The sequence below is a fragment of the Capricornis sumatraensis genome, chromosome 17 (assembly GCF_032405125.1).
Source record: "Capricornis sumatraensis isolate serow.1 chromosome 17, serow.2, whole genome shotgun sequence".
NCBI lineage: Eukaryota > Metazoa > Chordata > Mammalia > Artiodactyla > Bovidae > Capricornis > Capricornis sumatraensis.
Genome location: NC_091085.1, coordinates 59,342,958 through 59,367,782, shown reverse-complemented (window position 1 = coordinate 59,367,782; position 24,825 = coordinate 59,342,958). Strand labels below are relative to the sequence as shown.

General features: G+C 54.7%; 1 protein-coding gene across 6 annotated transcripts in view; it reads right to left on the bottom strand.

Moving 5' to 3' along the window:
• Positions 1 to 24,566, bottom strand: part of PITPNM2 (phosphatidylinositol transfer protein membrane associated 2) — a 34,356-nt gene extending 9,790 nt beyond the window's left edge. For 5 of the 6 annotated variants that reach the window (XM_068989527.1, XM_068989526.1, XM_068989529.1 and 2 more), the window contains exons 1-12: positions 24,430 to 24,566; positions 16,459 to 16,673; positions 15,286 to 15,407; positions 12,052 to 12,279; positions 9,162 to 9,470; positions 8,066 to 8,161; positions 5,221 to 5,325; positions 4,979 to 5,049; positions 1,919 to 2,166; positions 1,116 to 1,305; positions 857 to 976; positions 85 to 290 (exon numbers count right to left, since the gene is read on the bottom strand). In XM_068989527.1, the coding sequence (XP_068845628.1) occupies positions 85 to 290; positions 857 to 976; positions 1,116 to 1,305; positions 1,919 to 2,166; positions 4,979 to 5,049; positions 5,221 to 5,325; positions 8,066 to 8,161; positions 9,162 to 9,470; positions 12,052 to 12,279; positions 15,286 to 15,407; positions 16,459 to 16,673; positions 24,430 to 24,507 (1,988 nt within the window). In that variant the 5' untranslated portion in view covers positions 24,508 to 24,566. Of the gene's footprint in view, positions 1 to 84; positions 291 to 856; positions 977 to 1,115; positions 1,306 to 1,918; positions 2,167 to 4,607; positions 4,707 to 4,978; positions 5,050 to 5,220; positions 5,326 to 8,065; positions 8,162 to 9,161; positions 9,471 to 12,051; positions 12,280 to 15,285; positions 15,408 to 16,458; positions 16,674 to 24,429 lie in introns of those variants that run through there. The other variant, XM_068989531.1, reaches the window with a different exon arrangement.
• Between the last annotated feature and the right edge of the window lie 259 nt (positions 24,567 to 24,825).

Sequence of the window (24,825 nt, the reverse complement as noted above, 5' to 3'; positions counted from 1 at the left end):
TCACACTGGCCATCAGCACCACCTGGTCCGTGTCCCCCCATCTTAGAGTCCCCATCTTCAACCAGTGGGGGCCTCCCCACCCACCTGGACAGGAAGGCCTGGTGCTGCTGGATGGTGTCCAGCTCATAGGTGGACGAGTCACTCCTCTTGCGGGGTAGCTGCCGTTTGGGGTCTTCAGTGCCGTTGCTCCGGGGGATGTCGATGTTGCTGCGGCTCAGATGCCGGCTGCTCTCCAGGTTGCTGCCATGTGCCGCATTGACCGTCGAGCCGGGGGACAGCAAGTCAGCGTCCTGGAATGGCCCCACACAGGTTCACTGCCCAGTGGCCACTGGCCTGGCCCCTTCTTCAGTGTCGTGGGAGCTGAGTCTCCCCTCCTGACCCTAGGCCTGCAGCAGCTTCTCACCCAAGCCGGGGAAGGAAAGTCCCCGTCCCTGTGTGCCCTATGGTCCCCCCACTGCCTTCACTCCTGGCCCAGCCTGCCCATCTGGGCCTTGCTGACTTCCCACTGATCCTGCCGCCTCGCCCAGCCTACCAGGCTGCTTGCTACTCTGCAGGGGTGGGACCTTGGGTCCTTTCCCCTGCCAGAAGGCTCAGAGGATCCAGGCCCTCATGGTGATGGATCTGCTCTCCACGGTGCAGACCTGGCTTCACTGCCTGCTGAAACCGCTTGCGCTCCTGTCTGGCCTCACTGCAGCTGTTCACCTGTGCCATGCATCTGTCCCCCACCTCTGGGCACCTGCGTTGGCAACCTCAACCCTTCCTTTTTACCGCAGGCCTCTGGGATGTTTGGAGCCAGAGGGTGACACAGTCTCCATCCTGAAGGTCCCCTGCTCTAGGGGCTGGAGGGAGCTCATACCTGCACGCTGGCCACACTGCCCCGGCGGCTGCTGCTCTGACTCTCAGACACCGGCTGGTTGCTGCAGCATAAGGCATCGAACGCCAGGATGCCCCCGACACAGTCCCCGATCAGGCAGACCTGGGTGGGGAGAGGTCCAGGGCCCTGAGCGCCCACCCTGCTTGCAGGGGAGCTGGCTGGGGAGAGCCCTGGGCTGGAGGACCAGGCCAGTCCACTCTGCAGGGGTTTCTGTCTCTCCTTCCCCCACCTCACAACTCACCTGCCCGTTGAAGGTCACGCCCTCCTGGGACTTGATGAAGTCCCCGTAGGCAAGGTTGGCTCGCTGAATCACTGTGGCAACAGCCTCCTGGTACTGGGGTGAGGAGGTTGCCAGCAGGGGCAGGGCAGCCAAGGGGATGTGGTCCTGGCTGCTGGACAGACAGCCTTCGTCGTGGCTGTAGGGGCTGAGGCTGGGGGAAGGGAACCCATCAGGAGAGAGCAGGTGGCTTCAGTTCAACCCAGGGAGCCCCCTCGCCCCTGACCCAAACATCAGAACTGGAGCTGCTTGACACCCTGAGAGCCTCAGCCCTGACTCAGCAAACCATGTGGGGATGCTTCCAGGCCAGGCGTGGGGAACAGGGCTGGAGAGTAATCTCAGAGGCAGGGCAGCATTCTCATATCACAGATGCAGAGACTGAGGCTCAGCTTTGGGCCCCAAACTCTCTGTATCCTCCTGGTGGCTCACATGGTTAAGAATCCGCCTGCAATGCAGGAGACCCGGGTTCGATCCCTGGGTTGGGAAGTTTCCCCTGGAGAAAGGAACAGCTACTCACTCCAGTATTCTTGCCTGGAGAATTCCATGGACAGAGGAGCTTGGCGGACTGCAGTCCATGGGGTCGCAAAGATCTGGACACAACTAAGCGACTAACACTCTAACCTCAGCCATCTGCATGGGTTTTGCTGCCTCCCAACGGAACAGGTTAGACAGACAGCTGGTTTGGATGACGGGACCATGGTCCCAATATTAGGTGGGGAGGTCTCTGACCCTTGGGGCCAGGGGAGGAGTGGAGCCTACACACTCACTCGGAGACGAGGGCGAAGGCATCAGAGCAGATGGGCGGGCAGGGCACCAGGCGGATGGCGAGGTGGCCCAGGGCACTGGGGTAGTGCACGCGCATGACGGTGTCGAACACAGTGGAGATGGTGTTGGCGTCTCCCTGCTTCGAGCTGGGGTCCCCGGCACCCGTGTCCAGGATGGTGCCTCCGTGCAACAGCAGCAGCAGCACATGGATTTTGGAGGGCGGTGCAGCCAGCGGAGGGCTGACCTCGTCCTGTGTGGGTGGGGGGGGGGGTTGGTGGGGGTCAACTCCCTGGGGACTCAGCTCTGTGCCCGGGCCGAGGTTTCTGTCATGCTGGAGAAAGAGGCCTATTGAGGCCCAATCACACCCTCTGAGAACCCTGATCTCAGTTCCTCTGCTCCGGGGCCTGGTGCCCGATGCCTCAAGCCCTTCCCCTGGGGGTGGGGCCCAGCTGCTCCTCCCCGTCCGTCCTCTCTGCCTGCAGCCCAGCTCCTGGCCGCTGACCTGACCAGGGTACAGAGGACATGGAGAGAGGGGTCTATTCCTTCCAAAGCACAAACTCTACTTCCCATCAAGGGGTCCCAGACAGGGGTTTCTGGGGCTTCTGGCCTTGGGGAGGAGGCAGAGGCTCAGTCCAGTGTGGGCCTTTGGGGTCAACCTGCCCTCCGTGTGTCTGGGTATCCAGGCATTGGACTGTCACAGGCTCACTTAAGAGGGGCTGGGGTCAAGGACTCAGCCTGGCTGCTCTGCCAACAGCACTGAGCTCTCATTCTATCTATACGGACTGTCCCTGGACTATGGCCTCCAGGCCCTGCCATTCCCAGACTCTAAGACCGAGGTCCTCAAGAGCAGAGATGTCCCAGCAGAGGGAGAGCCCCAGCACCTTAGAATAGAGAGGCCAATGTGGGTACCTCTATCTGAAACCCCCCTCCCCACCACCATTTGTGAGGAGTCATGTCCCCACCTCTTGCCGCTCAGCCCTGCTTGTGAGGTCCAAGTGAGACTTGCATATATCCAACTGTTCCATTTCGAGACAAAGTGGCCCAGAGAGGCCAAAGGACTTATCTAAGGTCACACAGCATGTCAGTGACAAGCTGGACTGGAACCCAGAGCTCCTACCACCAGCTCAGTGCTCTTCTCCTACCCCAGGCTGTAATCCCAGTCTCAGGGGCCTCTCCCTGCCCCCAGCTCCTGGTGTGTGACTGCGGGAGGCCAGAGCCCAAGAGGAGCCACTCTTGAGTACTTGCCATGCCCATGTGATGTCAGCAAGTGTGGAGGTCGGGGAAGGGAGCTGAAGAGATGGGCCTCTCCCTAAGGGGCTGAAGCCATCTGGAGGGCCCTTGGGGGTCAGCTGGCCCTGAACTGGGCCATCGGCTGGCAGGAGTGGGCAGCAGCAGGACCCAAGTGTCAATGCAGAGCCCAGGAGAGGGGTGGGCAGCACGGGCGCTGAGCCCAGTGACCAGTGAGGCCACAGGAACAGATTGGGCTAGACTGGGAGCCTTTGAGCAGCAGAGGGCTTTGGGTGAGAGGAAGGCTGATGGGCAGGCGGTCCTCAGCCTGGAGTGGAAATAAGACTGGGTTGCATCAATCCCCAGGAGGGGCCTGGTCATCAGCCAGTCATGGGCCTTGGGGCCTAGGCAAGAACGCACACCCAGCAGAGCTTGGGTCCAACTCCTGTCTCTTCTGAGGGCTGCACATGGCTGCTGGGGCTGGGAGGGAATGAACTCATGGCCTGAGGCATGGCGGGGTCATTGGCTGCCCGATGGGCTCAAAGATTAATCAATATGGTCAGGCGAGGGGCTCGTGGAAGGAATGTATTTGAGCAGCCTCCTGGTCACCCAGACACGCCCTTAGTCACCTGGGATGGGCGGGGCTGGGCAGTGGGGGGAGCCTGTCTGGGCCTGGCTGCCAGGACCCAGCACTGACCAGCCCGACACACAACTTTCCTCCTGTACAAACTGCTTTCTACCAGGGCATGCCCTGCCTGAGACTCGAACCCTAGTGGGAACACAGCCCTCGGGAGGCAGGGCCCGGGAGCCAGCTCTGGGGAGCCAGGATGGCCCCATCAGTGACTCCGTAAAGCCGTCCTCCTTCCCCGAGTTTGGGAGAGGAGCTCCGGTTTGGGGGCTGTTGCAAGCAAAGGGATCCGACTCAGGATGGCGGTACTCCAGAACCGGTGCTGGGCCCAAATGCGCATCCACAGGCAGATCCAGAGCCCAAGGCCCCTTCTGCCCCTCCCGGGCTGGGTGGTGGGGGAGGCGGCTGTCAGAGCTGTGTGCACCAAAGGGGAGGAGGGGGTTCGCTTTGCCTCATCGCCATTAACTGGCAACCGGAAATCAACTCCCCTGGTCCCAGTTACCCTTCTAGGAAAGCTTGCTTCGACCTTAGACCTCAAAGAGAACCCCAAGAGGAGAGGGCAGTGTGGATGCCCCCCATCAACCCCTAGTCCAAACTCCCCAGGGGTCCTGAGTCCCCAGGGGTACCATCTCTACCTTGGGCAGCTAGAGGCCAGAGCAGGGCGGTGACCCTGTTCCACCCCGGCTCCTGCCCGAACGCAAACAGCTCTGACTGCCCAAAGGTGGAGGAGCAGAAGGGGCGTGAGCTCCGTGCAAAGAACCCCCAAAGCGGACACAGGCGCTCTACCAAGACAGCTTTATTGCACACTGAGAGCAGGGCGGCCACGGCCAGCCACATCACTTCTGCCCAGGTGACTTTCGTTTCCTCCCCTTCCATCTTTTTTTCTTCAGGGACTTCAGACAGGTTGAGCACAAGGTGAAGATCTTATTTTTGATCTGGAATTTACAAGTTTCTCATTTTACTCTCCAGGGTTGGAGCAGGGGCAAGGCCTTTCTTGGGGGGGAGTTGTCCTACTGGAGCAGACCCTACTGGTTGTCAGGAACTTCAGAGGGGGTGGGTCCCAGGCCTCTCTCCAGTGGTGCCCAGGGCAGCGTGGACGTGAGGCTGTGGGTGCCAAGCTCTGCCTCCATTGCCCCCCTGGGACCGGTCCTTGGTGCCCTGGCCCCTGCCGCCCACGGCCCTGGCCCTCTGCCACCTCGGCACTCACCTCGATGATGTTCAGCTGCTCCACGCTGGAGGCCACCCTGAACTCGGGGGTGCTCTGGCGGTACAGACCATCTGCAACACAGAAGCGGTGGGTGCCGTGAGCAGACAACACCAGACAGAGGGTGTGGCCATGACCTGCAGGGCCCCCCAGCCCTCCTGGGTAGCTGGGTGCTCCTTCTCGGTGGGGAGGGGCTTGGTCTGCTTGGCCACCCTCCCCCGGTCCTGCTGCCCCCAGCTGGTTACCCTGTGAGTCCTCTGGCTCAGGGCTTTCGATTTTGTCCATGAGATCGTTGGAGTTCCACTTGGTGATGTCCTTGGGGAACATTTCCTCTGAGTCAGACAGGTCCTCTGGGGAGGAAGGAGAGGGGCTTCAGCACCTCGATCAAGGGCGGGGACCTGGGGGGTGTCGGTCACTGGGAGGCCCGGCTTCCAGTGGCAGAGGGCCTCAGAGTGGCCAGTCCGGGGGCCCCCGTGCTTCTGTGGCCCGTGTGCCCCTCCCCCCTCGGTTCTGTGGCCTCTCTTCCTTAACAGGATGGACACATGGCCACCTTCTCACAGGACTTCTGCCTGATGTTTTTGGTTTATCATTAGTTTTGGCGGTGCTGGGTCTTTGGTGCTACATGTGGGTTTTCTCTAGTGGGGAGAGCAGGAGCTAACTCTCTAGTTGCGGTGCACTGGCTTCTCATTGCTGCAAGCTTGATTTTTTAAAAAAAAATTGTGGTAACATTACCTGAACATAAAACTCACTATTTTAACCATTTTCAAGTAGCACTTAGTCCATTCAGAATGCTGTGCAGCCACTAGCTCTCTCTGGTCCCAGAGCTTCGCCATCTGCCCATACGGAGACCTGTCCCCAGTAGCAGGTATGCCCCAGCCCCACTCTCCCAGCCCCTGGAAACCGCCGGTGGACTTTCTGTCCTTAAGGATGTGCCTGTTCTGGACATTTTCCACACATGGTACCTACAGTATGTGGTCTTTCGTGTCTGGCTTATTCCACTTCACATGGTGGGGTTTTTGTATTTTTTCAGTTCAGTTCAGTTCAGTTCACTCAGTCATCTCCGACTCTTTGTGACCCCATGGACTCCAGCACGCCAGGCTTCCCTGTCCATCACCAACTCCTGGAGCTTACTCAAACTCATGTCCATTGAGTCGGTGATGCCATCCAACCGTCTCATCCTCTGTTTTCCCCTTCTCCTCCTGCCTTCAATCTTTCCCAGCATCAGGGTCTTTTCAAATGAGTCAGTTCTTCACATCAGGTAGCCAAAGTATTGGAGTTTCAGCTTCAACATCAGTCCTTCCAATGAATACTCAGGATTGATCTCCTTTAGGATGGACTGGTTGGATCTCCTTGCTATCCAAGGAACTCTCAAGAGTCTTCTTCAATACTTTTTTTTTTTTTTTTTTGTATTTATTTATTTGGCTGTTCTGGATCTTAGTTGCCACCCATGGGATCTTTAGTGGCAGCATGAGAACTCTTAGTTGCAGCATGTGGGATCTAGTTCCCTAACCAGGGATCAAACCTGGGCCTTCTGCATTGGGAGCTTGAAGTCTTAGCCACCGGGCCATCAGGGAAGTCTCCACACGGTGTTTTTAAGATTCAACCACGTGTCAGTGCTTCATCCCTTTTCATGCCTGAGTCATAGTCCGTCATATGGATGGACTTCAGTTTGTTTCTCCATAATGTTCCTGACTGGTTTTAATGTCCACGAAAGGACAGCTTAGTGAGAAGCGCTGCTGTGAACAGTTCCACCCATGAGTCTTGTGTCTGCTTTCCTGAGAACTTATCCCCGTGACCTCTGGGTAGGAAGCGGTTGTATGGACCCTGGCATGTATGTGCTGGCCCCTCCTCCCTGGGTCACCGGGACGGTTTTCTCAGGACGCTGTAGCAGTGACATCTCCTGCTCTGCTGTCTCTCCTCTTTTCCAGCTTTTTCTAAAACTCTTCTTGTGTCTTTCCTTCATGTCAGGGACACAGAGGCAGGAAGGGCTTAGCCTTTTGGCCCAGCTGGAGGGGACGGTGGGAGTGTGGGATGCCCCATACCCACTCCCTACTCTCGGGGAGGCCCCAGTGGAGAGGCCAGCTCAGGGGCCAGCTGCCTCCTGTACCAAGTCCCCCCGCCCTGCCTGCCAGGTTTGGCAGGGGCCAAACCTGCCTCTGCCCTGTTACAGGCCTGTGGGCAAGTCCCTGTCCCTTTCTGAGCCCATGTCCTGCCTTGTGGTCTGAAAATCAATCTCCTTGAACCTGCCTGCCAGCCCCTCTTACTTCCCTGAGAGGAACAACCAAGGTATGAAGGAAGGATGTTTAGGCCATGCATCTTCCCAGCACAGGTGGGTGATTCATCTGGCTGTTTTCTTGCTGTGATTATTCCGAGATTCATGGGAAAATGGGCAGTTTATGTATTTTCTGCTTGTTCACATTTTCTAAAGTTTCTGAATTACATGTGTGTTAATCATGAAAAGACAGTAATTACAAAAAATTAGAAAATCAGAAGTTACGCTTTTGTAAGCTTCTGAGGGATTTTTTTTTTTTTTTGGTTGTGCCACATAGCTTGCAGGATCTTAGTTCCCTGACCAGGGATTGAACACATGCCCTTGGCAATGAAAGCACCAAGTCCTAATCACTGGACCGCCAGGGAATTCCCTTAGGGAGTTAAATTCGGCAGAGGATGAGATGGTTGGATGGCATCACCAACTCAATGGACAGGAGTCTGATCAAACTCCGGGAGACGGTGAAGGACCGTGAAGCCTGAGGTGCTGCTGTCTGTGGGGTGGCAGAGTCGAACACGACTGAGTGACTGAACAACAATGGAAAAAATGTCCCTGTCTGATTGTAAATTTGTTTTGGGGGATTTGAGAGAACAGTCCTTACCCGCCAGATCCAGGGCACATCCTGATATCAGGGTTAGGGTGAGTATGAGAGCCCAGACTCCTGGTGACCTCATCTTATCCTGCCTCCACCCCTGACACCCTGCTGTTCACCCAGAACTTTCCATGGGTATTCCCATCATGACTTGCATCCCCACCAATGCTTTCAGATCCCACCCCTCCCACTCCTGGGAAGGCCAGTGCGCTCCAGGGTGCCCACCTACCATGAGCATCGAAGAACTCGTCGTCCGAGCTCTCGTCTGAGTCCCGGGCGATACTCTGCATCCTCCACTCCGAGATGCTGTGACGGGAAGGACTCGCTGGAAGGCAAAACCGCAGACCGACTGAGCACCCGGCTGCCCTGCGAAGAGCAGGTGGAAGCAGGCAGGTGCGATGACGCTGGAGCGGGGCCAGGAGGGCTCAGAGGGGATGGAGTGAGGGCAGGATGGCCCTGGCTCACCTCCCAGCCCACCTGGCACAGTGCAGTCCCGTCCCATGAGGACATAGAGTGGGGAGGGTATCAGGTATGAGGCCAGGATGTGCAGCCACCCGGGCTGGGGTCCACTCATGTGCCCCTGACCTGGCTGGCCCAGGAGCAAGCCCCTTAGACTGCCTCAGTGAGGCTGATAGGTAGGGAGGCTGGGCAGTGGTGGGGAGTGAGATTAAAGGTATGGTGTATGTGTTTCCCTGGATCCCTTCAGCACAGGACAGACATGCCTGGTGTAGAAAAAGCTGGATTTGCAGGCATAGAGGGGGACTCCTGGTATTTTACACAAAATACCCTGAGTTTTCCCACTAGCCACTGCACTTTCACATCAGTTTCAGAGAAAGGATTTTCTCAGTATCTGAAGGCTTTCAAGGTCCTCTGGCACAAGTCCCTCCTGGGTATGCTGGGTATAGCCCCCCCCACGCCACACCCCCCCACACGCCACACCCCACCCCCCCCACCGCCTCCCAGACCCCTCCTCTCTGCCTCGGAAGCCTGGCTCCTCAGAGCTGCAGCAGACCAGGTCCTGGGAGGGGCTGGGAGCAGGGTTCCTGTGTGGCCAGCCTGCCCGTCTGCCTGGGGCTGTGTGGCTGAGTCTGGGGGAACCTGCCAGGGTTGGGGGTCACACTGGGCTTCACTCTGCAGCAGAGGCTACAAAGAGGTGACTGGTTCTGACTCCCTACAGGTGTGGCCTTGGATCTGAAAAGAATAGACCACCTTCAGTGTTAGAATGCCCCACAGCCACCCTGGGATGGGGGCTGCCCTGAGGGGTGGTCACTGGTGTGGACGAGTAGAGGGCAGGGGACCCCCCAGCGTGGTCGCAGGGTGCTTACCTCCCCGCTTGGATGACCGAGATGACTTGGAGGATGTGGACCACTGCTTCTTCAGACCCCTGCCCGCCAGGGGCTCCCCACCGCTGCTGCTGGGCTGGGAGGGCTCCCCAGAGGCCTGGTCCTGGGCAGCCTCATTCTTGGCCAGCTCCGCGGCCCCTTTGTCCTCCTCATTGAACTGGGCCATCTTGCGGGACAGCATGAGCTGGGCCTCCTTTTCCAGCTCCCGGATGTTGTCCATGTTCAGCCCGTACCATTCATCCTGCCAACACCAGGCCTGCCGGTGGGCCCTCACCATCACCTTCCGCAGGCCTAGGGGCAGGGGTGCAGGGAAGACAAACAGGCCGGTGTCAGAGTCTCCCAGGGACCCCTTGGCTGGGAGGCACCCCAGGCTGCAGGTCAGGCACTGCTCCACACCCACTGCTTGGCCTCCAGCAAACCACTGTCTCTCCAACCCCCAGGTTCATTTTCCCATGTGCAAATGAGGGATCCAGCTTACAGATGGCCTCCCAAGTTCATAGAGGTTCTGTGACTGGGGCAGGGAGGTCTCCTCCCTCAGCGGGAGCTGGAGGAGGACTCCCTGAGTGTCTCCTATCTGGTCTAGTATGCCTCTCTTAAATTTCCCACAGAAAAATCAAGCTCAAGTTTGAAGCAGGTTGGTCCTTTCTTTTTTGAAATTCATTTTTAATTTGTTTTTATTTCTTTTAATTAAAAAAAACTTCTGGCTATGCCATGTGGCATGTGGGATCTTGGTTCCCCAACCATGGATTGAACCCCCGTCCCCTATATTGGAAGCATGGGGTGTTAATCAATGGGCCACGAGGGAAGTCCCGGTATATGCATATAAAACATGATAGGGATTTCCTTGGTGGCCCAGTGGCTAAAACTGAGCTCCCATTGCAAGGGGGCCAGGTTCAATCCCTGGTTAGGGAACTAGATCCCACACTATGAAACTAAGAGATTGAATGCTGTGACTAAGTGATCCCACGCGCCGCAAGGACAACTGAAGTCTCTATGTGCTGCGACTACAGCCCAGCACAGCCACACACACAAATATAAAATAAAATAAAACAGGGTAAAGGCATACAGGAATAGCTTATACACAGAAGACAGAAAACAAGAGACTTTAAAGGTATAAAGCACAGAAGAACCACGAGCACAGGGAGCAGACGGGGGCTGCCTTGGGTGACGATGAGAGTGGGGGTGACTGGGAAAGACTCTGGGGGGGTGGAATGTTCCAGAACTATGTGCTCTACTCTGCAAATACACTCAAACTTATGGAACTCAAACTTCTCTTACAACAAATACAAAATTGGGCCTCAATAAGTGGCTTAAAAAAAATTAAAAAGAAATAAAGCACCTCGGCTCCCCCACACACATCATTTTTCAAGGGAGCAGAAGTGACCAGCAACATGGACCCCACCATCACCCTCCCGCCCCGTAAGGGTCCATCCTGAGTTCTGTGTTTATCATTTGCTCTTCTTTCCATGTTTTTCTATACAATATGTTGGGTTGGCCTACATGTTGTTGACATTTACATGTATGTGTCATGCTACACGTTATTTTTTTGCCACTTGCTTTTCTGGGTGAGTTTCCGGTTTGTTGCTGTGCGGTCGATTTTTATTTGTTTGAAATACCACATTTTATTTATTCCTTCTCCTGCCAATGGGCCTTTGGCTCACTTTCACTGTTTGTCCGTTTTGCTTTTACAAACCTGCTGCTCTGAACATTCCAGAACGCGCATTTGAGTTTCTCCCAGGGGGTGGGGCAGACCCAGGAGGGTCGTCACTGGATCCTCTGCCCGCTTTCCTACAGAAAACTGAGCGGCTTCCCGGGTAGCCCAGTCCTTGCTGGTCCCCAGGCTGGTCTCCGGTGACCCTTGCTCCTGATTCCTCCTCCTGGACTCACTCAGGCCGCTCTGTCTCCCCTGCTGTCCTTTCTAAATCCCTCGATCTCAAAGGTCTGCCTAAAAGGAACTCCCTCTCACCCTCTGTTCCTGGGAGGGTGCTCCCAGGCCCCAGGCTACGGCCTCAGGAACACCACCCTCAGGGCCGGCCAGCACTCATCGTGGACAGATTGTCTGATGACACGTTATGCCTGGACAAGGACAGATGGGCCAGAAGATCTGGGGTCACACCCAGCACTGGCCCTGTGCTTCCTCCTCTGCAATCAAGGGGGAGGCGGGGAGTGACAGTGGCCACCCTACCGGGCTGGGGAGAGCTGATGTGACACTTGGGAGTGCTTCCAGCAGTGCTGTGACTCTGCTCAGGGCCACACAGTCACCCGTGCTCTGGGAGTCAGTGGGTGTCTGCCTGGGTGCTGCTCCTGAATCACGAGCCTCGGGGCTAGACCAGGCCCTGGGCACTGACCCCTACCCTGACCTGGGGGACATGGAAGGAGCCGAGGTAGCTCTAGGGCAGGGAGGACCCTGGGTCAGCTCTAGCTGTGCCAGGAACCCCCCGTCATCTGCTGGTCCCCTGTTCCCCAGGCACTTGCTCCAGGCCAGGCCAACATGGGTGTGAGGACCGGAGGATGGCCAAGCCACTGTCCCCTGGGACTTTCAGCCCAAAGCGGAGGCAGCACTGGTGCATGGCCTGGGGTCTGGCCCCAGGGTGCCGAGAGGCGCCATGAACAGCGGGAAGGAGGCGTCACACTCCATGGGGGTGGGCACCGCATGTTAGAAACTCCAGCTAGTCCAGAGTGTCTGGGGCAGGACACACACTGCCTGTCTTCTGTAGGTGCTCGACAAGTGTTTGTGTGGTCAAGGGAAACCAGGTGGGACGCTGCACATGGGCCCCGGGGTAACAGAAACTTGGAGCCCCAGGCAGGCGCAGGGGGCGGGGTGGGGGCGGCAGGCGGATAGAGGGACAGAGGGAGAGGCGGGCGCCCTCACCCGTGTCGTGGATGAACCTCTCGATCTTGGACTGCATGCCCCAGTAGCGGAACTCCACCTTGCAGAGCTTGTAGGCGCACATGATGGGGAACGCCTGCCGCCTGTGCTCCTCGATCCAGTTCTCTGACAGGGGCCCCCGCTGGGTCTTGGTCGAGTGGAACAGCTTGGGGTCCTCTTCCGTCTTATACTCATTGGGGGGCACGGGGTCCTTGACAATGTCGATGAAATCTACGAGGAGACCCCCTCCACCGTGAGTGACCACTTTGGCCCCAACCTCCACCCCACCCCTCCTTTCCAGTCTCCTCCCCCACGTCCCTGCCATCCCCGAATCTCGGCAGGACCCCAGGCTTGGATGTGTCCCCGGGCCCCGCATGGGAGTGGAGATGCTGCTCTGGGCCACTCTGATCCCCGAGCTCCCCCGGCCTCAGGACCTGTGTCTTTCCTTGTCTTTTCAAATCATTTCAGTAAAACCCCTGCTTTGTGCACACTTGCCAAAGCGCATAAATCAGGTGATGAGCTGGAGGAGCACGGGGGGGCGGGGGGGAGATGAATTTCCATGGAGGATGTGGGATGGGGTGGGGGCGAGTAGAAGAGGAAAAGCCAGCATTTTAGCCACAGGAGCAGCAGAACTGTGAGGCGGAGAACGTCCCGGAGTGTGACACTTGGCCCAGAAGTGGGGCAGTTTGGGGAACCACCAGAGTGTCTGCGTGGTAAGAGGTGATGGGGATGCAGCTGAACTCATCAGCCATCACTCGCCAGGCACCCTGAAGGTGGCTGGTCTGCTAGGAAGCCCCTCCCAGACAGAGAGCAGGGAGGAGTCCAGAAACCATGTTTGAAGGACCCAGAGGGAGGTGTCGGGCATGAGCCGGTCCAGGATGTGCTGGGCACTGGGGAAACAGGACTGGGGGCTGGTAGGACCTGATTCGGGGAAGGGGGGTGACTGTGACTCTGGGAAGAATGACCTCTTGTCACATGCCTCCTCCCCCAAGTCAAAACCCTCACTGGGCTGGCTCCCGTGGCATGCATGCGTCAGACGGGGCTGTGTGCACACTTGGTGAGGAGGAAGCTAGGACGGGGCTTGTAGCTCAGAGAGCCTCCTTTCAGAGGTGTGGGGACAATGGCACTTGGTGGGGCTCTGCCGGGCCCAGGCCCTGGCTGTCTCATCTTCCTGGCAGCAGGCCTGGGCTGTGGTTTACAGAGGAAGACATCAGCCCCACTGGAAAGGCAAGGAGTCAGGGCAGCCCAAGGGCAGCAGAGTGTGGAAGGGGATTTACATCCTTCCCAGAGTAGACCACATGTCCAGTCCACTGGGGCAGGCAACAGCCACCAAGGGGAGGGCTGGGACGTGAACCATGACGGGAGGCCTCCGGGGGGAGCCTGCAGCTGGCCAGACAAGAGCTGTCAGAGGGCCTGGGCCCTTCCTTCCTGTTACGGGTAGAGTGCGTCCGCTGGCAAACGGCCTCAGAATGTGACCTTATTTGGAGACAGGGTCTTGAAAGAAGTCCTCAAAAGGAGGGCACCTAATCTAAGCAGCATGGTTATACAAAGGAGAAAGCAGTCGAAGTTTTAGTTCCGCAGTCGTGGTCGGACGCTTTGTGACCCCATGGACTGTAACCCGCCAGCCTCCTCTGTCCATGGACTCTCCAGGCAAAAACACTGGAGTGGGTAGCCATTCCCTTTTCCAAGGGATCTTCCTGATCCAGGGATCAAACCTGGGTCTCCCACATTGCGACAAAGGAGACATTTGGCTCAATTAAAAAAAAAAAAACCTGAAACTAACAGAATATTTTAAATCAAGTATACTTCAATTTTTTAAAAAAAGGAGAAATGTGAATATAGACATGAACACGGACAGAACAGCATGTAAAGATGAAGGCAGAGGTTGGGGTGGAGTGTCTACAGGCCAAAGGACACCAACGACTGCCAGCAGCCACAGGAAGCTAGGGGATCTCCCCTGGAGGCCCAGCAGTTAAGAACCCACCTTCCAATGCAGGGGACATGGGTCTGCTCCCTGGTTGGGGAGCTAAGATGCCACGGGGTTACTGAGCCCTCTCGCTCTGGAGCCTACGTGCTGCAACTAGAGAAACCATGCATCGCAACAGAAGATCCTGCATGCTGCAACCAAGATGTGATGCAGTCAAATACATAAATATTTAAAATTTCAAAAAAGCTAAGGGAGAGACCCCAAACAGATTCTCCCTCAAGGACTTCAGAAGCAGCCAACCCTGCCAACACCTTGACCTTGACTCTGACCTCTAAAATCATGAGACACTAAGCATCTGTTTTCTTAAGCCCTTAAGTCTGTGGTACCCTGTTTTGATGGTCCTAGCAAGCTGATGCATCTCCCAAACCCCACTGGGGCCTAAAAGCTCAGGCAGGAGGAAGGAGTCCCAGGGAAAAGCCATCCTGGCATCCGAGGCTGGCTGAGGGTCATTGCCACCCCTCCAACACCCGTCTGAGATCCACAATGGCTCATTCCTAGGGGCCTGGGGGCTGTCAAGGTGCAGCTGGTCCACTGATGTGTTTTGTCTGGCTGGTATATTTACAAAGATTTTAAAAATATTTGTCAACCTAGAGAAACTGGGAAATTTCACATGAAAACCCTGATTTTTGGCCTCTCTTTTCCTTTTTTCTTTTCAGGCCATGCCATATGGCATGTGGGATCTGAATTCCTCAACCAGTGAACCCGTGTTCCCTGCACTGGGAGCGCAAAGTCTCAACCACTGGACTGCCAAGGACGTCCCCCGGGCCTCTCTTGAAAATGACTTAACAAATGGGACCCATTTCCTGCACGGTGTAGTCAGCTGGAGGGGAGTGGAGTAGAGGCTGCCCACCATCAAGGGGACACAGGCCCCACTGTGTGCACAGCCCCCGCCCAACCTGCCACTTCCACCCTTGGCTGTCAGCCCTAGGTGGCTCCCAAACACACATGTGCATTTCTGGGGATGGGGACACCTCAAAAAGATGGAGGGAAGGGGCTTGAGTGGAAAAGGCACTTAGCCTCACATCAGGGAAATGGGGCCAAGGAGACCCGTCCTGCCTTCCCAACTCCCCCAACTTCCCACCAGGCTGGCTTGGACTCTAACCTCCCCTCCCAGGACAGGAGCCAGTCTGGAGCCTGCCAGGCCTGGAGACCAGAGGCAGAATCAAGGGGCCCATGGGCAGGGCAACTGGGAACTTGGCCCTGCAGGGCTCCTGGCCCTGCTAGGGTGGGAGCATCAGGGTGACGGTTACCGATTGTCAGCTGGTTCTTTTCCACAGGAGACAGGCTGAAAACGTTGGGGTTTTCTCCAGCATCGGTTTTATAAAAGGTTTCGATGTCGATGGAGAATTTCTCCACAAAAGGGCAAGTGAACCTGTGGGGGAAGGAGAGTATCCACCAGGACCCGGGCTCGGAAGGGTGGGCGTGGGTCGCTGGCTGGAGGACGAGGCTGGAGTGGTGGGTGAGACCTGTCTGTTCTGTCCTCCTGGACCTTCACTGCATCCCAAGAAGAGCCAAATCCAAGGTGGGGCCGGTGGGAGGGGTGGACTTACGGGGAGGGGGCAATCACTGCAGCAAGTAGCTGGCAGCCTGTGTCCACGTGTGTGAGGCATGGTGCGAATACGGTGTGGACACAGTTAAGGTGGCACACTACCAAATGGGCTGAATCTGGACCTGCACGTGGTGTGACATGCCACCCTCTCCCCTGTCCCCTAAGAAACCAGGTGTGGCAACAGGGAGACAGCCTCTCTCTCGTGGCTGGAGATCAGCTCAGAGGAGAAAAGTACTCCCGGGAAGTGAACAACCTGGATGGATTTCCCAGCAAGTTCCAGGCCCTCACCCACCTGGACAAAGAAGCCCTAGGAGACTTATGGGGACCCCACCTGTTCAGCACATGGGTGGCCCCCTCTCTCTTCTAATCAAGCAGTGCTCAGTTATATTGGGTGGGGGGCACAGAGTGAAAAGTGCCCCCTACCCGGGGGATCCAAAGAAAGCTGTGCTCAACATGGCTTGTTATAAAATATCATCATAGTCGCTGAAGGTGTCAGGGTGGAGGGAATCTCTGAGCCATCTGGGCTACCCTCAGTTCCTGTTTCTTCCCAGCTGGTGGACTGTCCTGCATTCCTAGGCAAACATTAAAGTGAGTTTGTGTTCCCTGAGCCTTCCCAGATGGCAAAGGGGTCTCAGATGGTGCTCGCTGGACTCCTGCCTTCCTGGCTCCCCCAACTGGCAGGCTAGGTGGCACCTAGGGGTATAGCCTACCCTGTCCTGTCTATTCCCCTGAGGGGAAACCTGGGGGAACCTTAGAACGGAGGCTCAGCTCCCTGGGAGCCAGGCAGCTGAGACTGTCTGGGGGGGCCGGCGCCAGTATCTATGCCCCTGGGTTGCTTCCCGGGAGGGCAACATGGGGCCGAGGGCAGGCTCACCTGGTTCGAGTGTAGGGGTAGGCGTTCCAGGACTCCTCCACCACCCGCAGGGCTGCCTTGGGCAGGATGGAGCGGAACCAGCTGGGGATGTGCATGCCCACATGGTACACCTTGTGCGTGTATTGCCCGGAGCCACCGGGGCCGTCTGTGTACGGCCGGTTCTCCAGGATCTCCACGCCGCTGCCTTCGCCGTGCGTCTCGTTCCGGCTCTTCTTCTGTGGGACAAAAGCAAGGGGGACATGTGGGTCTGGAGCTCTCTGAAGAAGGGGAAGGGCTCGGGAGACCCAGCTGAGGATGCTGAGTGCAGGGCGGGGGTGCTTTGGCCAACCAGGCTGGCTCCTTTTGGGTCACTTCAACACATCCTCCTCAAATACCTCCCCCGCACAAGGCTCCACGTGTCCCAGCATTCATGCAGAAGACTGAAGGGCCACGGTTCCCTCTCCGAGCCCAGTACTACACATGCAAACTCCTCCGTTCTGACTCCTGAATCTCCTGGGACTGAAAGCGTCCCCAAGGTCAGGAGGAGGTGCTTGCTTTCTCACCTTTTAGCCAACACTGTACTGAAGGTTCTAGCCAGAGAAATTAGGCAAGAAAAAGAAATAGTAAGAGGCATCCAAATTGGAAAGAAGAAGTAGGAACTTCCTGGGTGGTACAGTGGTTAATACTCCAGTCTCCCAATGCAAGGTGCCCAGGTTCCATTTCTCATCAGGGAACTAGATCCCACATGCCGCAACTAAGAGTTTGCATGCTGCAAATAAAGATTCTGCAATAAAGATTCCATGTGCCGCAACCAAGACCCAATGCAGCCAAAAATTTTTTTTATAAAGGAAGAAGTGGGGCTTCTCCAGTGGCTCAGTGGTAAAGAATCTGCCTGCAACTAAGGGAGACATGGGTTCGATCCTTGGTCCAGAAGATCCCACAGGCAGTGGAATAACAAAGCCCACGAGCCACAACTACTGAGCCTGCGCTCCAGAGCCCATGCTCCGCAAAAAGAGAAGCCACTGCAATGAGCAGTCCAAGAACTGCAATAGAGAAAAGTCCTTGCGGAAACCAAGACCCAGCCCAGCCAAAAATAAAATAAATAAAAACATTTTTTTTTAAAAGAAAGAAGTAAAACTATCTCAATTTGTTAATGACACAATCTTAAACACAGAATAACCTAAAATCCCCCTAAATCTGTTAGATCTAATACATGAATTCAACAGAGCTGCAGGATGCAAAATCAACACACAAGAACAAATAATGCAGAAAGGAAATAAAGAAATCATTTCCATTTACAATGGCATCCAAAAGAATAAAATACTTAGGAATAAATTTAACCAAGGAGGAGCGAGAATTGTATACAGAAACTATAAAACATTACTGAAATAAATTAAAGAAGATTTAAATAAATGGAAAAGACATCTGTGTTCATATGAATTGGAAGATTTAATATTGTTAAGATGTCAACACTCCTCAAAGCAATCCGTGGGTCCAATGTAATCCTTATCAAAATCCAATGGCCTTTTCAGAAGAAAGGGAAAAACTGATCCTAAAATTCATACAGAATTTTGAGGGATCTCAAATAGTCAAAACAATCTTGAAAATAAAACAAAATTGGCAAGCTCACATTTTCTCATATCAAAACTTGCTAATAAGAACGTCCTTGGTAGTCCAGTGGTTAAGAATCCGCCTTCCAAAGTAGGGGATGTGGGTTTGATCCCTGGTCAGGAAACTAAGATCCCACATCCTCCATGGTGTGGCCAATTAAAAAAAAAAAAGTGCTATAAAACTATAGTAATCAAAACAGTGCAGTACTGGCATAGGACAAATCTGTGTAATGCAGGTGAGAGGTTAGAAATAAATCCAATATTTACATACTATATTTACTGATTTTCAACAAGGGTGCCAAAACCATTCAATGGGGGAAGGGACAGTCTTTACAACAAATGCTGCTGGGACAATTAGATATCCACATGCCCAAGGTGCCATACCACATATAAAGAGGAACTCAAAACAGATCAAAGACCAACTTGTTAGAACTGAAAGTATAGAACTCTTAGGAGAAAATATTAGGGCAAATCTTCATGACCTTGGATTTGACAATGATTTTTCAAATATGATACCCAAAGTATAGGCAGTCAGAGAAAAAACATCTAAATTGGGCTTTATCAAGATTTAAGAAAGGACAAGGACTTCTCTGATGGTCCAGTGGTTAAGACCCTACCCATGCTTACACTGCAGGGGGCACAGGATCCATTCTGGTTTGGGAACTAGGACCCTGCATGGCATGAGGCCTGGCCAAAAAAAAAGAAACTTTTGTGTATCAAGGGATGCTATCAAGAGAGTGAAAGGACAACACACAGAACGAAAGGAAAGCTTTTGTAAATAATACATCTGATAAATTATATCCATACAATGAAATATGACTTGGTCATAAAAAAGAATGAAGTACTGACACGTTACTACACAGATGGACCCTGAAAACATGTTTAGTTAAAGAAATACACTGTATGACCCCATTTCTATGAAATGCTTAGAACAGGCAAATTTAGAGAGCCAGAAAGTAGATTATTGGTTGCCTGGGTGTTGGGGGATAATGGAGAGCGACTTCTTTATGGGGTGATGAAAATTCTCTAAAATTGTGACAATTTCACAACTCTGAAAAGTGCTAAAAGCCACTAAACTGTACACTTTAAATGTGTGAATTGTGCAGTGTGGGACTTACATCTCAATAAGTCTGGTATAAAATCAAACAAACAAAGAAATAAAAACCAACCCTGCCTCCTGCACTCAACTAAGATTTCAGAGAGTTCAAACACAAGGAGTGAGAAAGGGGCCTTGAAGGCACTGCCCGAGAGACGGAACGCCTAGGTCACCCCCAAGTGTCTCTCTGTCTCCAACGTCCTTCCTGGGGTCTGAAAGGTTGGGTTTCTGCTTTTGAACAAAACCTTTGTGGTCAAGGTGCTGGTGACTTTAGACCCAGCATCCGTTTCCATGGCAACATGCTGGCATCACCAAGGTCACCTTCGGTCAGCTTCCTGGACACCAGCTGTGCGCACGCTCATACATGCACACACCCCAAATGCAGCCACACACCCATGTCCACAGGCACCTCCAACAGCACTGCCTCATCCCTGGGGCACGACTCTCTCTAGGGCACAAAGATGTGCTGTATTTCCATGTCCAGAGCCACTGAGTCCCCTTCAGGAAAAAAAAAAAAAGACCCCGATTGAGGCCAAGGAGGGGTCAGAGCAGGGACATGCCCATTCCCTGCTCTTTAAAGGAGCTCCTGGAATATGGCCCAGATTCCGTAATGAAAACAGCAACCATTTCCTGGCTGCCTTCCAAGCTCCCGCCTCTTACAGCATCCTTGTTGATTAGTGGTTGTGCTAAGTGCCTGGCATGTTCTTTTTCCTTTAGTTCCTGCAGCAGCCCCTTGAGAAAGGTGCAGGACTACTCTTGCTCCCATTGTTCAGATGGGAAGGTGGAGGCCCAGAGAGGCAGAGTGACACGTCCGAGGTTACAGTTACTAAATGGCAGAGCCAGCACAAACTCAGACCTGTTAGATTCCAGGGCCTGCTCACCCATGGCATTGGGCACCTCAAGGAAAACACCTCAGCACAGAGAGGCGCTCATAAACAGTTACTGAGCAAGTAGAGACTGTAGTCCTAACCCTGCGATCAACTTTCTCTCATCCTGGACAGGTTGCTTCTGCCTGGTCTCAGTTCCCCAAACACTAATCAGGGGTGAGGCTCCCTGTCTACCCAAGGCCCAGGGTAGTGGGTTGCAGCCTCCCTGCCAGACCATGTCCACCTGGAATCTCAAACTGTGACCTTACTTGGGAATAGGGTCTTTGCGGATGGAATTAGTTAAGATGAGGTCATCTTAATGTAAATAGATTGGACAATTCAGGGTGGGCCCTATATTCAATAAGGCATCCTTCTCATTCTCATTCTCATAAGGCATCCTTATGAGAAAAGAGAACGGGGGACACTTCCCTGGTGGTCCAGTGGTTAAGAATCTGCCTTGCAATGCAGAGGACATAGGTTCGATCCCTGCTCGGGAAACTGTAAGATCCCACATGCCGAGGAGCAGCTAAGCCTGAGCCCATGTGCCACAACAAAAGACTCCGTGCACCACAATGGAAGACCCGCGCGATGCAGTGAAGATCCTGTGTGACACGAGTGGGACCTGACACAGCGAAAGAAAGAGGAAACGGAGACACAGACACACACACGGGGAAGATGGAGACAGACACACACAGAGGGCAGGTGGCCATGTGACAAGGGAGGCAGAGACTGCAGGAGACAGCCTTACATTGAGAAATGCCGAGCATTGTTGGCCACCACCAGAAGCTAGGAGAGACAAGGAAGGATTCTCCCCAGCCCCACAAAGCCTTCAGAGGGAGCATAGCCCCCTAACACCTTGATTTTGAACTTCTACCCTCCAGAACTTTGAGAGAATACATTTCCATTGCTTGAAGCCACCCAGTTTGTGGTGGTTTGTTACGACGGCTCCAGGGCATGGAATGAAGGTCTGGGGTGCAGGGTGGCTCAGCAAGAAGAGGATGTGCAGGTCGGAGGGGCCAGGGCACAGGGAGTCTCTGAAGGTGCCCAGCCAGCTGGGATCTGAGGGCAGAGGACAGAGAGGGAGCAGGGACGGGGATGAGGCCTGCTTGGCCTTAGTGGGGCTGCACAGACTCCAGGTCCCAGGGTTGGGGCAGGGGAGAAGAGAAGGAGGGGAGGGCAGGCAGCGCTTGGTGCCTCCCCCGGGGACTATGGAAGGATGGGCAGGAGAGATAGGCCCGGCTCCCAGGGGCACACATGCCCAGGGTGAGACCTGACGGGTCCCCCTCCCTACTCTACCCACACAGGCTGGGTGGAGAACCTTCCCCTCCTGCTGTGCTCCCCTGCCGCATCCCTGGAGCCTGGGGTCTGCAAGAGAGAAATCTGGGCCGCCAGGCGTCTGGTGCAGAAAAAGCCCTGGAAAGGAGTGGGGAGGGGGTGGGTTTAAAAGATTCAAAGACCAAGAAACCCCCGGCCAATCAGGCAGCTCTCAGAGCTGTCCAGGGTCCTGGCCAAGCCGCTTCCAATCACTTCCTCCCTTTGCTGAGAACCTCCAAGGACGGAAGGCTCTGTTTACGCCAGACAGACCGATTTTTCTTCTTCTTTCGAAACCTTGAACAACATGTATATTGAGTTTCATTCAGGCAGGTGTGAGGTAGTGTGACACGTGAGCCCATCTTGTTCACAACCTCAGGGAGGAGGTGGCTTGTTCAGCAGGCAGGCCTCTCCCTAGCTGCTACCCCAGATGGCAAGTGGGATCACTGGGCAATGGATGAATGGTCTTGCTCTTCTTTCTGCAGAAACAAAGCTGCCTTTGTTGATGGTCCATCCACCTCGTAAGGCCCAGCTCAGAACGGAGGCTCTCCTGGAGCACTGACCCTAAACCCACATGACCACCGGGTTCCTGTGCCCCCAGGCCCACTGTTCTGGTCTCTACTCAGTGGGCTGCATACACATCTGTCTCCCTGCAGGCAATCCTAGAGCACAGAAAGCGCTTTTCATTCATCTCTGTAGCCCAACCCTCAGCCACAGCCGGGCACAGAAGAGTCTGGTGAATTTAACTTCGTTTTTTTTTTTTAAATATTTACTCATTTATTTATTGGGCTGTGCTGGGTCTTAGTTGTGGCATCTGGCTTCTGGTTCCCTGACCAGGGATGGGACCCAGGACCCCTGCATTGGGAGCATGAAGTCTTAGCCACTGGACCACCAGGGGAGTCCCTCAACTTAGTTTTTTAACAGCATTATTGAGGTATGACGGACAAACAGTAAACCATATATATGTAAAGGTATAGTCACTGAGCTGTGATGTGGGTCCACGCCCCTAAAACTGTCACACGGTGGAGATAACGGGCATGTCCATCACCCCCACAGTGGATGGAGCCCCCCGGAACTTCAGGGCCAGAGATGGGTAAGATAAATTCCAGAGTGGGAGAGAGGCAACTGGCCTTGGGAGGCAGACGGTGTTGGTGAGGCTGTAGGAGGCAACACACAGGATGCTGGGAACGTTTCACATTAACTGGAGGTACAGGAAAGATGTTGAAAAACAAACAACTTGAAACAGGGGCTGCAGACAGATGGCAGGTGTTTGAGGAGCCCTGAGTCAGAGGTGGCTATATACTCAGAAAAGCCTGGGGTACCCTAGAAGCTGAAAGCCAGCCCCCGAGCTGAGAAACACCTGCTGTGGGCCAGGGCTCCCTGCCGGCTCAAGGAGGAATGAAGAAGCCACAGGACACACAGATCCTCTGGCAGATCAGCTGGTCCTTGAGCAGGCTGAGCCATCTCCCGCGTGCCTGGCGCTGGGGGGCTGACGCTAGTCTCGCCTCTCCCCACTCTCTAGGAATAATTATGGGGTAAGTGGTTCAAGAGCGAATCGAGTGGTGCTTCTGAAGAGGCATGAAGCAAACAGCCCCCCAGAGAGGCTGAGTTTGCCTTCTGTTCTCTTCCCGGCCAAGCATTCCATGCAGTGCTCTGGGTCAAACTCGGAATGGACGTGGAGGCCCTTCCGGGCTCCCCCTGCCCTGCCATGATTGGGGCCTGCTTAGCCAGGGGTGGCGCTGAGGCACCCTTGTACCCCGGAGAGCCAAAGCCAGGAGGGAAGCAGGTTCATAATCAGTCCCCCAAGTGGGAGGAAGCTGCCAGGCCAGGCAAAGGGCTGGGGCACCGAGAATGAGTGAGAGGCTGGCAGAGAAGCTGGGATGGGACTCCACCCTCCACTGAGCAGGACCCTAGCCAAGACCTCAAGGAGCAGGAGCTCTGGTCCCATCTGGGCCATAAGGACCCAATCCTGGGGCTCCCCATCCTGGGTTCCAGGTTACTCAGGCACTGAGTAGGGAGCCCAGCAATGTCTTGGGTGGGGTGGTCATCTCTGGCTTTTCACAGGCCCAATCAACCTCAAATCCATTTGTGTACATGCTAAGTCATTTCAGTTGTGTCCAACTCTTTGCAACTCTGTGGACTATAGTCCGCCAGGCTCCTCTGTCCTTGGGATTCTCCAGGCAAGAATACTGGAGGGGGTTGCCATGCCCTTCTCCATGGGATCTTTCCAACCTAGAGATCGAACAGGCATCTCTTACATCTCCTGCATTGGCAGGTGGGTTCTTTACCACTAGTGCCACCTGGGAAACCCCAAAGTCATCTGTGACTCTGTAAATCAGCCACTTAGCCTAGGGTAGAGAGGAAAGTGTGTACCTGGAGCCAGGAGCCAGGCTGTGTGCTCCTGGACAAGTCATTGAAGTTCTCTGGGCCTCACACCTTCCTGTCTCTCAAATGGGTTGTTAGGGACTGAATGTCTGTGTCCCCTGTCCCCCTAAATTCATATGTTGCAGCCCCAACCTCCAGTGTGATGGTGCTGGGAGGTCAGGCCTTTGGGAGGTGTTTAGGTCATGAAGGTGGGGCCCTCACAATGGGATCAGTATAAAGAGACCCCCCCCAAGGAACTCCCTGGCTCCATCCACTGTGTGAAGACACAGTGCAAAGGTGACCGTCTGTAAGCCTGGAAGAGAGCCCTCACCAGACACTGAATCTGTCAGCACCTTGATCTTGGACTTTCCAGCCTCCAGCACTATGAGAAATAAACGTCTGTTGTTTAAGCTGCCTCATCTGCAGCATTTTACAGCCCAAGCTGACAAAACGCAAGGATGATATCTGGATCAGTGAAAAGATGGGTGTCAAATACAAAGAGTGCTAGTCTTACGAACGCTGTGAATCCTGTGCTGGTGAGACAACCCCAAAGCCACAAACATCTGCCGCGTGTTGCACATGCCTGGCTTCGTGCTTGGAAGCCAGAGCTCTGGTGCAATTCACACACTGACAGGGAGCCCACTGGACAGACACTGCTGTGAAGGCCGCGGTGCCACCCCGCCCCCACGTCGGTGCAAAGAGCCGCTGCGGGCACGGTGGGGCCTGCCCCGGCCCCACCACCCACCTGTATCATGTACAGCTGGGCGATGCGGTACTCCTCCACGGTCATCGGCAGAGGAATCCGATATTCCTTTATAATCATCTTGGAGTCCAAGCCTTCCCGTCGATGGGGAACTGCGTGTTGGGACTTCTAGACGAGGTTCCTTAAATAACCATGACAAAATTCACCAAGGACCCCTGAGAGAGAAAGAGAGGACAGGAGAGTCACTTTCTGCAAAGGCTGGTGAGTACAGTGGCACAGGAAGGACCTAGTCTTGATCCCAGGTTAGAATTCTGACCTCAGTTCGGCCACAAGCCCACAGCATGACCTTGAGCCCAACGTGTGACCTTGAGCAGGTTCCCTCAACATCCGCAGCCTCCATTTTCCCTGTTGGCTCAGCAACTGTGTACAAGACGTGTA